The sequence below is a fragment of the Pantherophis guttatus genome, chromosome 7, assembly GCF_059756535.1.
Source record: "Pantherophis guttatus breed Tessera chromosome 7, ASM5975653v1, whole genome shotgun sequence".
Lineage (NCBI taxonomy): Eukaryota > Metazoa > Chordata > Lepidosauria > Squamata > Colubridae > Pantherophis > Pantherophis guttatus.
The window spans coordinates 79,032,973-79,049,551 of NC_142069.1; the positions used below are offsets into that span (position 1 = coordinate 79,032,973).

At 42.7% G+C, this 16,579-nt stretch overlaps 1 protein-coding gene across 4 annotated transcripts in view; it reads right to left on the bottom strand.

Annotated features, from left to right (window-relative positions):
* The window catches only part of EFCAB6 (EF-hand calcium binding domain 6), a 157,401-nt gene that overhangs the window by 9,976 nt on the left and 130,846 nt on the right, over positions 1-16,579 (bottom strand). For all 4 annotated transcript variants that reach the window (XM_034442018.3, XM_087873287.1, XM_034442017.3 and 1 more), the window contains exons 26-28: positions 6,999-7,202; positions 1,639-1,842; positions 321-498 (exon numbers count right to left, since the gene is read on the bottom strand). In XM_034442018.3, the coding sequence (XP_034297909.2) occupies positions 321-498; positions 1,639-1,842; positions 6,999-7,202 (586 nt within the window). The remainder of the gene's footprint in view (positions 1-320; positions 499-1,638; positions 1,843-6,998; positions 7,203-16,579) is intronic.

Sequence of the window (16,579 nt, forward strand, 5' to 3'; positions counted from 1 at the left end):
CCGCTGAGTTGCCTGATCGTCAGAGGCTCCTAAAAGCATTTTTTTCTGCAACCTCTTAAGGTTGTAGAAAAAATGCGTTTAAAAGTAAAAAAAAAAAACAAAGTTGGCCACTCCCACCCAGTCACATTACCCCCCACCAAGCCCACAAAATAAGCCACACCCACAGAACCGGTAGTCAAAAATTTTAGAACCCACCCCTGCCTACAAGGTCCCGTCCAACTATTATTCTATTATCTGCCTTCAAGCAAAGCAGTCACATTTGGCTTCCCCTTTCAAATTCTAAATGCTGAACGAGATTTTTTTTTTAAAAGACAACCAACCTATAATATCTTCAACTGAGATTTCTCCAGAGCGCTCCACATCCTTCTCTCTGCATTCTTTCAGGATTTCTTTCCAACAGTGTTGAACATTTTTCCGGATTTTACTTTCAATTGGCTGGCAATTCAGGATAGGTGGAGTGGGAACAGGTGCTGTGTTAGGTCTGCCGGCACCTGGGACCTAAAGAGAGGAAAACATTCTCAGCTTGCCGTTCAGGGTTCAAGGGAATGAAATGCAATTGCTTTCTAAATCTGTGGCGGAATAAAATTGAGGATAGTGATTGGAAATTTTCTTTTTATTTGCAAATCACGACGATTACAGGTAGACCTCACTTTACCACCATAATGGGGACTGTTAAGTGAATTGTGGCAGTCATTAAATGAGACATCATGTGACCATGACTTGCAATTTTACTGCCAGCTTCTCCATTAACTCTGCTTCCCAGATGTGGTTGTGAACCATGCAAATGGCACTCATGTGACTGTGGGAACAACGGAACAGTCATAAATGTGAGGACCAGTTGTAAAGTTATTTTTTTTCGGCGTTAAGCAAGGCTGGAGTTGGCAAATATTCAGATGGGAGACGATCCAGACAGGAACTGGGACTGCTGGGTAAACTGGATAGTAAAAAAAGCTAAACAAAACAGGAAACATCAGAATAAATCTGGACTCAGGTGGTTACCAAGAAAATTGGATGGCTGTGTCCAAGAAATCACTAGGAATCAAACTCTACACCTGGCTAGGTGGCTCAGTGGCTAAGACACTGAGCTTGTCGATCAGAAAGGTCGGCAGTTCGGTGGTTCAAATCCCTAGTATGCCTGTAGGTGTCCTGCGTGAGCAGGGGGTTGGACTAAATGACCTCCAAGGTCCCTTCCAACTCTGTTACTGTTACTAATCTATTCAAAGGAGATGTGGCTTCACTATTTCTGAAGTTCTGACATAAAATCTCTCAAGTCTTTGCTGGCTGCCTTCTCAGCTGTGAGAAGAAAATGGAATCACACCTTAAAACCTCAAGAAAGGAAGACAGCAATAGCAATAGCGCTTAGACTTATATACCGCTTCACAATGCTTTACAGCCCTCTCTAAGCAGTTTACAGAGTCAGCCTATTGCCCCCAACAATCTGGGTCCTCATTTTATTGACCTCGGAAGGATGGAAGGCTGAGCCAACCAGTGAGAATCGAACTGCTGGCGGTTGGCAGAATTACCCTGCAATACTGCATCCTAACCACTGCGCCATCACAGCTCTCTGATGGCATCCAAACTGCCAAAGAAGAAAGCAAATGCCATTTCCAGATCAGAAGAAGGACCTGATATGCTCACCTTCTTTGGAGATTGAGGTTGAGTTGCTGTTTTGGGCCGTGAAAGAATCCGTGATTCAGATTCAGCAGCCAAAGGTGGTTTGCTGGGATTCTCAGCATTAGTCGTATCAGACATCCCTCCTTCAGTGCTGAAATTCCTCAAAAATCCAGAATATTTCAATTTCCCACTCAGGTCAAGAGGTACTGTGTTCCAGAGATTTTCGAACTAAGCACACAGAAACAGATCTATTAGCACATATGAGGCATTTGGCACATGATAGTATTCTGACAGAGGCTTCCCCAGAGCATGAAACAAACTCCTTATCCTGACAAAACCCCCTTTTTATTAATTTCCTGTGAATTCTGCTCATTCACAACCGGCAAAGTCTTTCAGGGGAGGATTTACAGTCACAGACCTTATCTGGCTTGGAGAGCTGACAGGCTGATATCTGCAGAACTTGGCAAGGAGTCTCAGAGAGTCATGAACCAATTAGTGAACTAATTGTCTCCTGCAAACTCCACTCCCCTTTCGCTCCTCTGTTTCCTCTGGGAGGGGCCATTCAACGTCTGGCTTTACTCCCAAGTCGACCCTTGTTCTTTAGTTGTTCCCTTCGTCTGGCAACTCTGCGCATGCACACATTGGGAACAGGCTCCAGCTGTTCGTTTGCCTCACTGATGTCTGACTCTGAAGACAGCTGATAGCTGGCATACGGCTCTGGCCCCCTCTCTGTCTCCGACACAGAGCCCTCATTAGAGCCTTCCCCAGGCTCCAGGACTGCCCCATGTTCCTCCCCAACCTCCTCACTGTCTGAATCTGCTGTCAGCTCTGCTGGCCGCTGATAGGCGACAACAGATAGATGAGTCAAGCAAAAATTAATTTCTCAAGCAAATAACATAGGCCAAGAAAACAAGGTTCCCTCCAACCATCTGAGGTGATAGAAAACTTCTCTATGATAAAGCAATTTAATCTTCAATGGAGGGGTCTCTCTACAATATGGTAAAAGATAACAAGAAGGTATATGTGAATCCTATCCCCTTTCTACTTGCATCCATTATGTAGTTGCAGCTGCCATCTTGGCGTTTGGCGAGGATGCTCCTATAGGAGGCACAACCTAAAAAATGGGATGGGGTAAAAAGAAGAGCCCTGTGGTTAGATGGACAGGGAATGGTCCTACAGTGGGCCTACCAGTTGCTGACCTCCTTAAGAGTAAATCAGAATTTTCACTCAGGAGGTTGCATTGTATGTTCCTCTATTTTCTCACTTGGATCCAGCTTCAACCTGACTCAGCAGCAGTTTGGCAGCAAGATGGAGGTTCTGTTGCAAGGATATGTCCGTTAGAAAGAAATAGCACGACGGTCTGCAGATGAGGCCTAAAACTCTGAGGCAGTGTGAATAACTAATGAAAGTATGACAGATGAGGGTGGGAGAGCACATCATATCTTTGTTGCTCCTTGGGTTTTTTTCTTTTTGTTTTTACCCAAGAACAAGGAAGCACCTCCAAGGATCTATAAATAAAGGGCCTACAAGAAAAGCTGGGAACGTGCCTGGTTCCCAGCTGGTGAATTAGCTCAGTGGTTGAAACCCCGAAGATCCAGCAGTGGGTTTCAGATTATCTTACTTCCGGTTCACTGCGTGCAGGCTCACTCACTTCATGTGCGTGTGCGCCCGGTTTACACGTGCGTCTGCCTTCTGCATATGCACCTGGCCTTCCATGCATGTGCTTTGCTCACACACATGCCTTCCGTTAATGCTCCTGGCCTCAAAAACATGCCCAAATAGGATGGCATAGAGCTACCGGTTTGGACAAACTGGTCCGAACCGGCTGAATACCACCTCTGCCAAGATCCCAACCGTGAAGGCTTTAAGACGCAGGACATGCAGTTGCAAACTAAATTTCACCTCAGAGTTAGGCTTTGTTCTTAAGCAATCTTTCTGGCCAAGTAACCTGACTATCTACAACGAATATGTAAGACTTTGCTATAGTGACGAATATCTGTAGCTCAGGTGTAGGATGAGGATAAAGTTTCATTCTCCAAGCTTGTCGGTTGGTTTCTGAACGTTTCGTTACCAGGCTTTGTAACATCTTCAGTGGAGTTTAGGGGATGTCAGTGTCAAGTGTTCTGTTTATAAGGGCTTAGGTGTGGGTGTGTCAAGTGAGGGTCTTGTGACAGGTCATGTGATGAGTCATCTGTGAGTCTTGTGATGGGTCTTGTGATAAGGAGATTACCTCAGGTCAGGGTCATTGGGAGGTGAACTGCTGGTGTGTGTGTGGGGGGGGGAGGGATTGCATGAGTTGGTTGTGGGTCGGTGCCCTCCAGGGGTGAAATCTACTTACCTTCCTTACCGGTTTGGAAGTGCCCGCGGCACGCACAGACCTTCTACACATGCACAAAACCTTCTGCGCACGCGCAGAAGGTAAAAAACACATTGCTTCTTGGTTAAAACCAGGAAGTAATGACATCCTGGCGGGTGTGGGGAGCTTCGCCCCACCATCGCTACCAGATTGCTGAACCACCGGCCAAGATTGCTACCGGACCAGGCGATCCGGCCCGATCCGGGAGCATTTGACCCCTGGTGCCGTTTCTGGTTGGCTGTGCAGTTGACTTGGATTCTGAGGGGTTTGTAGACTGGTTGTAGGTCACTATGTCTATTGATGGAATTGCTTGTGGAGTGCCAGGCTTCAATGAACTCACGAGCATGGTGGGTGGTAGCGTGGCCGATGATTTTTGTGTTGCTCCAGTCGAACTGATGCTGTTTGGTGTCGGTGTGGGTAGAGATTAGGGATTTGGTATCGTGGCGTTTGACTGCCAGCTGATGTTCGTGGATTCCGGTTTTTAATTGATGTGATATTTGTCCCACGTAGATTTGGTTGCTCTTGTTATAGTTGATTTTGTAGATGACATTGTTTCTTTTGTCTGTATGTATGTTGTCTTTGGTTCTGGATAATTCCTGGAGGAGTGTGGCTGTGGGTTTGTGGACTATTGTTATTCCTAAGGGTTGGAGGATTCTGACTGTCATATCCTACACCCCTTTTTTGTACGGTAGAGTTAGTTTTTACATGGTGGTATAAAACTGCTGGAAGAATGACCTCAGCCTGGCCGTTTCCTGTTTTCCCAGCTCCTAATCTGCTCAGCTTCTGGATTGCATCTTCCTGCTACCCCAATATTTGTCCTAGGATTGCCTTGCTGCTTTTGAAACTTGATCTTGTTTGTGATCTCAGACAAAAAAAAAAACCTGAGCAAAACTGTAAGACTGAAGGCCAGTTTTGTTCTTGCTGCTTAATTTTACAGTCTGGAAGTGAGACAGTATGTATCTGCTGGAAAATCCTTTCATCTTTTACTGGTCTACCCTAATCTGATTCCTCTTTAAGTCCCTTTGGGAAAAAGAAAGAGGAGAAAACGGTGCTTGGGTTGGATCCAGAAATGGAATAAAAAGTTTGTTCCTTTGTTTTGGTTCTTGGGCAGTCTGTCTGAACAAGTGAAATGCTGGATCAGTGCAGGAAAGCCTAGGATCAAGGTATTAAGTCATCAACTGTGGATATGCACAGATGGAAATTCAGTCCCAGTGTTCTGGGGTTTGAACAGGCAAGTTATTTTTTTCCCCCTTTAATGTACATGCATACTCCCATATACACACATACACACACTTTGCTCAACTTCCTGACATGCCACAGATTAGACCTTAGAGAAAACTTCATCACCTCTAAGGCTTTGATTTGCATGTGGCAAGTTACAGGAAAACATCAAAGACCACAAGTACATTTCGAATTTCCTTTTAACTTTTCCCCCATTGGACACATGTCTACCATATTATAAATTATACAAAGCAAAGCACACTGCGCTACTTAGAGGACTTCAAAATGCTTTTTTTCCAACTGAATATTATCATTGCTGTGAGTTCCAGGTTAACTATCAGTTGAAGGTTGCCAGCCTGGGAAATCTATCAACAGTGTAACAGACAAGATGAAGTGGAAAACTTCACACGTATCCAACAAAAGGTAGTTCCAAAGAAGCTTCAACAAAAGTAGAGAAACTGGGGACTTGGCCTCAATCAGTTTCAGGCTTTTTGAGTTCCTGGTATATTTAAGACTAGTTGACCCCCTGTTTAAATGGGTTCCAGTTATAATTTTCATACAGGGTGTTAGGATTCATTGACATGAGGCAAAAAAGAGCTGCTTTCTGAACAGGGATCTTGGACCTATTAACAAAGAAAGGCTTATTGAAGAACTTCTATGCATTGTCCGCTCTCACCTCCTTCCTGTCAGCCTCCACTGGACTTGAAGCGGATTATATTTATGGCACATTTTAGTACCAGTTGATATTCTCTCATTGGCTCATCCCTGGGCCAGAGATACTGAAAAGGTAACAGCAATCTAAACCTCCTTGTAATCAGGGGATCAAAAGCTCAGAACTTTGACTGATAATAGACCCACATGAGATCCATTTTCTCTGGGCCAGGTTCTTCTTACATCAGAGGGGGTACTCAGCAGGTTCTGACACGTTCTGGAGAACCGGTAGCGGAAATTTTGAGTAGTTCGGAGAACCTATCACCTCTGACTGGCCCCGCCCCCATCTATTCTCTGCCTCCCGAGTCCCAGCTGATTGGGAGGAAATGGGGATTTTGCAGTAACCTTCCCCTGGAGTGGGGAGGGAATGGAGATTTTACAGTATCCTTCCCTTGCCACGCCCACCAAACCACGCCCACTAAGACAAGCCCACTAAACCAGTAGTAAAAAATTTTGAATCCCACCACTGCCTTAGATCAGTAAGCTCAAGAATCAAGAATCAGGTTCGTTCATGAAAGTGCATTTATGATCTGTGATTTCAATGATTATTAAAAAAAGAGTCTGGATAATACGTAGAAAAAAGTGGTCTTTTGGTGTAACCATAAAGTAAGAGATAATTTTGTAATTGTGCTTACATTTGCCTCAAGGGAAATTGGAAGCTTCTTCCTATTCATTTTTTTTCCCTTTCAGTACATTCGCTTTTTTAAAGAATTATTATTGATTAGATTGTGTTGGTTTTTAGATTCTTTGCAAAACTTTTAATAGAAATGTATATAAAAAAAGAATCGAGTCGTTTTGCACACAAGGGGTTAAAAGTAAGAGAACATTTTTTTTTCGAATGTGAAAGAATATACACCTATGTTGTAACATTTCCACTCATCGCTTCTGTATTGAGTTGCATAAAAGCGATTCTCCTAGGCACTGAAAGAGGGGAAGAAAGATCGGGAACCTAATGCATTATTTATACTTTTGACCAGGTAAAACAAAGCAAATAACTTGGCAGGGCCGTATCAATATTTCCTAGGTGAGTATTTTTTCTGTCTGGGAGAGAGAGAGAGAGAGAAACGATTCCTAAGGAAATTCCCACTTTGCTCACCTGTTCATCAGTTAGAAGCAAGAAGCGTCGGTTACAGATATCCCTGAAGACGTCTTTGGACACCAGGTTTGTTTTTGCACTATCTGCGTTTTTAAACTCCTGTTCGATGGCTTGAAAGCGGGCACCCACTACCTCCTGTATGCGGGCCAAAACCTCTTGATTGGATAGGTCCCGACAAGCAAATCGAGTCTGCTCTCTTTCTGCCTGGTTAAGAATGTATAAAAGAAAGTAATTTCAAAGGGATCCAATGCCTCTTAAGGATCATGCAGGAATCCTGCCCCCAATATTTATTTTTATTTATTTATTTATCTCGTCAAGCATATATTTGATAACAGATATAAGTGTAAACATGATTATGAATACATGAAATGGATACGAATAAAAGGGGACATTAAGATAGGGACGGTAGGCACTCTGGTGCTCTTATGCACGCCCCTTCAAGATCTCTTAAGAATGGGGTGAGGTCGACAGTACATTAAACTTTAACCTTAGACTGTCTAAGGTTAAAGTTTTGGGGGTTTGGGGAAGAAGCCACAGAGTTAGGTAGTGCATTCCAGGCATTGACCACTGTCGTAAAGTCGTATTTTCTGCAACCAAGTTTGGATCGGTTTACCATGAGTTTGTATCTATAGCGTGCTCTTGTATTGTTTTGGTTGAAGCTGAAGTAGTCATTGGCAGGTAGGACATTGTAGCAGATGATTTTATGTACTACATTTAGGTCAGACCGAAGACGGCGAAGTTGTCTAAGCCCAAAATTTCAAGTCTGGTGTATTTTGTTGTGAGCAGAGAAGTGGAGGACTCTTCTCGTGAAGTATCTCTGGACTCATTAGATTGTATTAATGTCCGATATGTAGTGCGGGTTCCAGACAGATGAGCTGTATTCAGGAATTGGTCTGGCAAAAGTTTTGTATGCTCTAGTTTGCAATTCAGTATTACCGGAGAAGAATAGTGTCACCAAGACCAGCTTGGACTCTATGCACCATGCAAGTTTTGTTGAAGGTATATCAGGAAATGCCAGGGGAAAGGACAAGAGGTCAAGAATAAGGGGCTAATACCTTTATTTAAACAATGAAGCAAGGTTACTATTTGCCTTAAAACACTTCCACCTTTTGAGCATAAGGCAAATTCTGGGTAATTGAATTCTACAAAATAAACTTGGTTACTTACCTATTTGGATCCATGGTAATACCTATCCATGTAGTAGATTTAAAGGAAGGAATAACCCAAAGAAGGAATTTGATCAAATGTTTAGAAAATTCCCAGAGATAGTCAAAACAATAAAAGAAGCTTGCTACACAGTTCTCGCTCACTTACATAATCGTACATGAGGGAAAACCTGCTGAATTTGGAAATAAAAAAAAAAAGGCTTGGTAGGAACACAACTGTTGTGGCCCATTTCAAGCACTAAATAAAATCTTCACACACATATAGTATATGAACTCCCATGAATCTAATCCTATATGGGACCATAGGTTTAGTCTTCTGAGCTTTTGGATTCGTGCTGGAGCCCATCCACTGGGAATTTCTCTCTAGCAGTGTGTGTGCTTTCAGCTACTTTGTGTGTGGCATTTATGTGGTGCCGTTGTGTGTAGCTTTTTAGAGACCTGCAATCTAATCCTATGTTGTTGTTGTTGTTAGTTGGGAAGTCGTGTCCGACCAATCGCAACCCCATGGACAACGTTCCTCCAGGCCTTCCTGTTCTCTACCATCCTCTGGAGTCCATTTAAGGTCACGCCTACTGCTTCAGTGACTCCATCCAGCCACCTCGTTCTCTGTCATCCCCTTCTTCTTTTGCCCTCAATCATCCCCAGCATCAGGCTCTTCTCCAGTGAGTCCTTCCTTCTCATTAGGTGGCCAAAGTATTTGAGTTTCATCTTCAGGATCTGGCCTTCTAAAGAGCAGTCAGGGTTGATCTCCTCTAGGACTGACCAGTTGAATCGCCTTGCAGTCCAAGGAGGACTGCAGGAGTCTTCTCCAGCACCAGAGTTCAAAGGCCTCAATTCTTTGGCGCTCAGCCTTCCTTATGGTCCAACTTTCACAGCCATACATTGCAACTGGGAAAACCATAGCCTTGACTACATGCACTTTTGTTGGCAGGGTGATGTCTCTGCTTTTTAGTATGCTGTCTAAATTTGCCATAGCTTTCCTCCCCAGGAGCAAGCGTCTTTTAATTTCTAATCCTATACTTGATATTATTTGTACTAAATCCTGGGAAAGAGAAAGGCTTTACACTAATGGAACTTGGATACTTTCAATGTATAGCTCTGGGTACAAAATTTTCAGAAATCATATATACCATGTCACTCATCAGATGGAAACAACAATGTTGTCGTATTATAACATATCTTTACTGACTATGCTGAGGTTGAGAAACACTGCCTTAAGGAGTCCTTTGACATGAGGCAGGAGAGGATGGTTTTTGTTGTGATACACAACTCTTTGGAATACCTTTCCCCCCAGAAACCAAGATAGCACAGACTTTGCTACAATTTAGGCATCCATTGAAAAGGTTTTTATCTGCCTCAGCATTTGAGGGCTGAATTGAGTTTCTTAACTGCACCATCTATGCATCTTATGTTTGTATTCTATGTGTTTTAGAGGTTTATATTTTATTGGGATTTTAATTCCATATACTGCCCAAAGCTGTATTGGTATATAGGTAGCATACATCTTCCATTCTAGGACATGCATATAAAACCAATTCCATGGTTCAGTGGACTCCTCTCAAGATGGCTGACCACAAAGTATGCAGTATTGCACTTCTTTTGGGTCTAGAGAAGCCAAGGAGCAAACCTCAGCCTTGGTCAAACTCCCTATGGGGCCTGCGTGTGTGTACACATCAGGAGGATTACAGTTATCTTTCAAATTACATCCCCATTCATAGTAAGGATGCCTCTTAGGCAAAGGTTCTCCAAAAAGCCTGCTTTTTCAGTAATTGGAGCTTAATCCGGTCTCTTGACATCTTTATTTCAAATAAGTCTTACCTTTTGACTAACAGACCTGATTTATCCCCACACCATTCCCTGTTTCAACTGCTCTGGAATTCTGGAAAGTGAATATTCTGTCAACTAGTTTAAAAGAACTGGCTGGTAGACATCAGTTTAGGCTCCATGAAGCCATGATATATGGCTAAAATGTGAAACGGAGTATTTGGAGAAAAAAGGCTAAGAGAACCATCCAACCAATAAAGCACTACTTTTTATTTCTTCCTTTTGATCACGTTTGACTTTCGTCTGGAGTTTTTTTGGCAAGGTTTTTCGGAAATAGTTTGCTATGGCCTCCTTCCTAGGGACTGAGAGAAAGTCACTGGCTCAAGATTACCCAGATGGCTTTATGCCTAAGGCAGGACTAGAACTCAGGGTCTCCCAGTTTCTAGCCTGATGCTTTCACTATTATACTGTACCTGCTGTCTAAATCATAACTACTATCCAATAATTAGCAGAGGGAAAACAACAGACTCTCCTTCAGGGAACATGTTTAGCTGGACCCTGGATGGCCATAGATAGGGGAGGATGAAATGGTGAGCTTCTGCACTGGTTTGGACTAGAGCAATGTTTCTTAAAGAGTGGCCTAGGGCACAGTTCCCAACCTTTCTGCCTTTGCAGACCAGCAGGGAGCGGGCGGGGAGGAGGATCATTTGGCGCGAGTGGCCAGCAAGCACGCGCACACACAGTTTCATTTGTGCAAGTGGCATCACGCGTGCCCGTTGTTCACACAAATGGAGCGTGCGTGCACATGCTTGCCCACTGTTCGTGCATGTGGGAATGCACGCACGTGTGCTAGCCTGCTGTTTCTGGGAGTCCTCTGACTAAGACCCTCTCGGGAGTCTGCAACAAAATTATTTGCCAGCCTAAAACAATACATTATTAAAACCCTATCAAATAATGATGAGATGCAGAACCAGCAGCAAATACATCAGTTTTAATTTTTAATACTTTAATACTTTAATACTTTAAACAGGGGCAGTCCTTGACTTATGATAATGGAGGCCAGAATTTATGTTTCTAAGTGAGAAATTTGTTAAGTTTCTCCATGGCTTAGGGCCCGGGTACTTACGAGACCACCTTCTGCCACCAATAACCTCCCACTGGCCAATCCGCTCCCACAGAGAGGGTCTCCTCAGGGTGCCGTCGGTCAAGCAATGTCGACTGACGACCCCCAGGGGGAGAGCCTTCTCTGTGGTGGCACCCGCCCTCTGGAACGAGCTACCCCCAGGAATACGACTGATCCCGGACCTCCATACTTTCCGCCAAGCGTTAAAGACCTTCTTATTCCAGCAAGCCGGGCTGGCTTAAAATTTTAATGGGTTATTTTATGGGGAAAGGGTTTTAAAATTTAGGGAAGCCAAACTGATTTAATTTTGTTTTAATTCTTTTTAATTTTTATACTGTATGTGTTTTAAATTTTGGCTGTTCACCGCCCTGAGTCCTTCGGGAGAAGGGCGGTATACAAATTTAAATAATAGATAAATAAATAAAATAAATAAGTGAGTTTTGCCCCATTTTACGACTTTCCTTGCCACGGTTGTTAAGTGACTCACTGCGGTTGTTAAATTAGTAAGACGGTTGTTAAGCGAATCTGGGTCCCCCATTACTGTTGCTTATTAGAAGGTTGCAAAAGATGATCACATGACCCTGAGACACTGCAACCGTCATAAATACGAACCAGTCGTCAAGCTGGTAAAATGACATGACCATGGGGATGCCACAAAAGTCGTAAGTGTGGAAAATGGTCATAAGTCATTTTTTCAATGCAATTGTCACTTCGAATGGTCACTAAATGAACTGAGCCCCAGTGTTATTTCCACTTTTGGGGCACTTGGCATTCAAATCCCAGTTGCAAAAGGACAACTCCCTGGAGACAGGGAATGTGTCCATCTCTTGCATGCAAGCCTACCAAAGCACCTGATCTGGTATTGCAAAAATAAAATATGCTGGATTAAGAGGTTTCTGCCTGGATCCAATAGGGTCCACTCATGTTCTTAGACAGTCACCCAGGTCATTGAGTTAGATATATTTCTTGAAGTATTCTATTTTCTCTGTATTTATTTAAAAGGAAGTTTGGGGTTTTCCCCTTTAAATGGGACTGTTATATTGAATGCACCAAAAATATACCCAAAAAAAGGCAGACTAAATTCTACCTAATCTTTTTTCAGGGGACGTTCCTCTTCAATTCAAGGTCGAATTCTTCTGAAGCGAATACAGTATTTGCAAAATCAGTCCCTACACATAAATGGATTTCCCCCATGGATTATTCTTTTAAATTTAGAAGTGTATGCTTCAAAATGCTAAAAGAATTGATAACAGTATCACCATTCTTATCCTCTTCCAGTGTCTGCTCCACTGCTGAGGAAGAAAATTGTTGGCTGGTTTTGCCTTCTTGAAGGGCACAACCAATTCCTTGCAAGTTATTATCTTGTGTGGAAAGGTTCAAGTTCAGCAGGGGAAAACGCTTAGGAATTAGGAGAATTGAATGAAGATTCAGAACTTGCCTACCATCACAACTTAGAGATAGCAAAGCAAAGTCCCCCAACATTGCAGGGAACTCTACAATGTCAGATCTATAATAGCAGAAAATTAAAAAGTCCCGTTTGTTGTGTGTTGGATTACAACACCCATAATTCCGAGCCAGTGGGATCAATGCTAGGCATGACTTAGTCTTATAGAATAGTCTTGCCTTGACTACTGCAATGCTCTCTACATGGGGCTCCCCTTGAAGAGCACCCGGAGGCTCCAACTGGTCCAGAATGCAGCAGCGCGGGTAGTGACGGGAGCAACATGGCGCTCCCATGTAACACCGCTCCTGCGCGAGCTGCACTGGCTCCCGGTGGTCTTCCGGGTGCGCTTCAAGGTGTTGGTCATCACCTTTAAAGCGCTCCATGGCATAGGGCTTAGCTATCTTCGAGACCGCCTGCTGCTACCGACGACCTCCCATCGACCCGTGCGCTCCCATAGAGAGGGCCTCCTCAGAGTGCCATCAGCCAAACAATGTAGGCTGGTGACCCCCAGGGGGAGGGCCTTCTCTGTGGGGGCACCTACCCTCTGGAATCAGTTGCCCCCAGAGATAAGGAGAATCCAAGACCTCAGCGCCTTCCGCCGTGCCCTTAAAACCCACTTTTTCCAGCAAGCCGGGCTGGTTTAAGAAGAAATTTTTAAATGTTTTAATTGGTTTGTGATTTTTAATTTTTGGGCCAAATGTATATATATATTAATTGTTTTTTAATATTTGTATTTCATGTTCTTAATTCTGGCTGTACACTGCCCCGAGTCCTCAGGGAGAAGGGCAGTATATAAATTGGAAATAAAATAAAATGAAATAAAATAAAAATAAAATACCAGATTGAAGAATATTGCTTTAAAAGGTAAAGATAAAGGTTCCCCCTGTGCTAGTCATTCCCAACTCTAGAGGGCGATGCTCATCTCCGTTTCAAAGCCGAAGAGCCAGCGCTGTCCAAAGACGTCTCCGTGGTCATGTGGCCGGCATGACTAAATGCCAAAGGCGCACGGAACGCTGTTACCTTCCCACCAAAGGTGGTCCCTATTTTTCTACTTGGATTTTTTACCTGCTTTCGAACTGCTAGGTTGGCAGAAGCTGGGACAAGTAACGGGAGCTCACCCCATTACGCGGCACTAGGGATTCGAACCGCTGAACTGCCGACCTTTCGATCGACATGCTCAGCGTCTTAGCCACTGAGCCACCGCATCCCTAATATTGCTTTAGCAATTATGAAAAATGTACATGTTAAATTTATAACCCATTTTACTCAAGACAGAGTATATTTCATTTCATTTTTACAATAACCTCCCTGTAAATATCTGGGCCAAAACGGCCACAGTGACCCAATAGCTGATGGCAGACTTGCACTGCCTTTTCCTGGCTGGAGATCCAAGATCTCCCAACCGATCCTTTAATTAAGTCAAGCTAGATTGAACCCTCATTTTACAGTTCTCTTATTTTCAAGACTCAAGAAATTTTTGAGCCTTGGTCATGCTAGTATCCAATCATTATATTGTTCCCTGTTAAAAAGACGCCTCTGTCTAGCTTCCTTTGGTGACTTCACACCTTGCTTGAAAATTAAATACACGTTAAAAATGCAAATAGAGTAGAAACACTTTGGAAGTAATTAAAACCAAAATGAATTCAGAAACACTATGACATTGCAACTCTAATAAATATGCAATCTAATTTGACCAATTTGACTAATTTAATCGGAATCCTGACACTTTGCATAGATATTATAGGTAGATAGAAAACACCCTGTGCTTTTGCAAGTCAGCCTCCGACTGAGCCTCATGCAAAATGGAAGCTAACGAAAAATAATGCTGAGCATTTAAAAAGAAAAAAAAAAGGCAGGAGGGTGATGGGGATGGCAACTGGTTCATATTTATGACCGTTGCTGTGTCCCAAGGTAATCCTTGATTTATGAGCACAACTGAGCCCCAAATTTATGTTGCTAAGTGAGAAATTTGTTAAGTGGGTTTTGCTCCATTTTACAACCTTCCTTGCCACAATTGTTAAGTGAATTACTGCACTTATTAAATTAGGAACACGGTTGTTAAGTGAATCTGTTGTTGTTAGTTGGGAAGTCGTGTCCGACCCATCGTGACCCCATGGACAATGTTCCTCCAGGCCTTCCTGTCCTCTACCATCCTCTGGAGTCCATTTAAGCTCACGGCGACTGCTTCAGTGACTCCATCCAGCCACCTCATTCTCTGCCATCTCCTTCTTCTTTTACCTCAGTCTTTCCCAGCATTAGGCTCTTCTCCAGTGAGTCCTTCCTTCTCATTAGGTGGCCAAAGTATTTGAGTTTCTTCTTCAGGATCTGGCCTTCTAAAGAGCAGTCAGGGTTGATCTCCTCTAGGACTGACCGTTTTGATCGCCTTGCTCCTTAACTTTTCTTGTCAGAAGGTTGCAAAGGGGGATCACGGCAACCGTCATAAATATGAGTCAGTTGCCAAGCATTTAAATGTTGATCACATGATCATGGCGATTTTCAGTGCCGTTGCAAGTTTGAACGGTCACTAAATTGAACTGTTGCAAGTCAAGGACTGCTTGTATTTTCATGGTAGGAACAGAGTGTAAGAAAATTGTCCTCTACCAGGACTGTGTGCCAGAGCAGGTCATCAAGCAGATTCATTCCAATGAGGTAGCAAGGTGATATCAGGATATTTTCCACGTGGAATTGCGTCACTAAACTTTTACATTTTATTTTATAAATGTGTTGCGAATGTTGCCAGAAAGTCATTTTAGCATAGCTCTGTCTGTCCCTAGTATGCTTTTTCCCCCCTAAAAGGAGATATTTTCTGCTGACAAGATACCAGTCCCACCTATTCAATAATAGCTATTGTTATTTATGCTAATTTGTGTTAATGGCTATGGAACCAGAATATTTATTTCATCCTCCCCATAACTCAATTCTACCAAGTTCTCCCAAATCAGATCAACAGGAAAAATGTCTGAATAATCATATTAAAGGCTGAAAATGGCTATTCTTTCCTTCTTCTATTAGGCAGCAGACTTTTCATTAAAATATTAGTTAAGAATCACTCTGGAGATGATGAACTGGCTTTTATTGCACTGAATGTACTTCCCTGTTTCATATGTGCTACTGCGATGTATGATTTTTTTAAAAAAAAAATTGATCATATACTGCTTTGTTTTTAGTCCCAAATTATGTATTTGGGAAATTCTTTGCTGCTCAAAATCAGCAGACTGACGCAACCAATAAGCCTTGTTAATAAATAAAATAAAATAAAAAATACAAATAAGTACGTTCAGTTTGGATTTGGCTGAATTCTGGATCATGAAGCTGAAAAATGTCATATACAGTATACTAGGATGTACCCCAGGAAGACTGCTTTATAGCAGCCTTCCTGAACAGAAATCTCTCCAGATCTTTTGACTTTCAGCATTATTATCAGCTTCAGGCAAAATGGTTGGTGGTGGAAAGAAGTAGAATCTGTAATCTGGATGAGATCTACTTGATATAGTCAGTTTTGATCTGACCTATAAATCTTGGACGTAAAGCCGAATCGTATAACCTATTTTTAAGAAGATGTTGGATAACCATGTGTCTGAAGTGGTGTAGGGTTTCCTGCCTGGGCAGGGGGTTGGACTAGAAGACCTCCAAGGTCCCTTCCAACTCTGTTATTCTATTCTATTCTATCTTCAGTTTGCTGATTTTCATCTGCTTCATCACTTTCTCTAGAGAGCTTAGAGGTAGCTGTCTAATATTTCCTCATCCAGGGGGAAATGAAAAACACAATTCAGTATCACAAAGAGAGATGATGGTATATCTCCTTCAAATACTGAAGTGAAGAGATAAAAGAATATAATTTAGTGAATTGAACAATTCAAGTATTATAGGTCAAACCTATGTCATGAATTACATGAAACTACTGTATCATGTTCCAAATGTTTACCTATCCTGTTTCCCCGAAAATAAGACATTCCCTGATAATAAACCTAATCGGGCTTTTGAGAGCATGTGCTAAAATAAGCCTCCCCCCAAAAATAAGCCCTCCCCGAAAATATTTAAACACAGAGCTGGAAATCAGGTAAGATGGCAAGAGGAGCCCCAT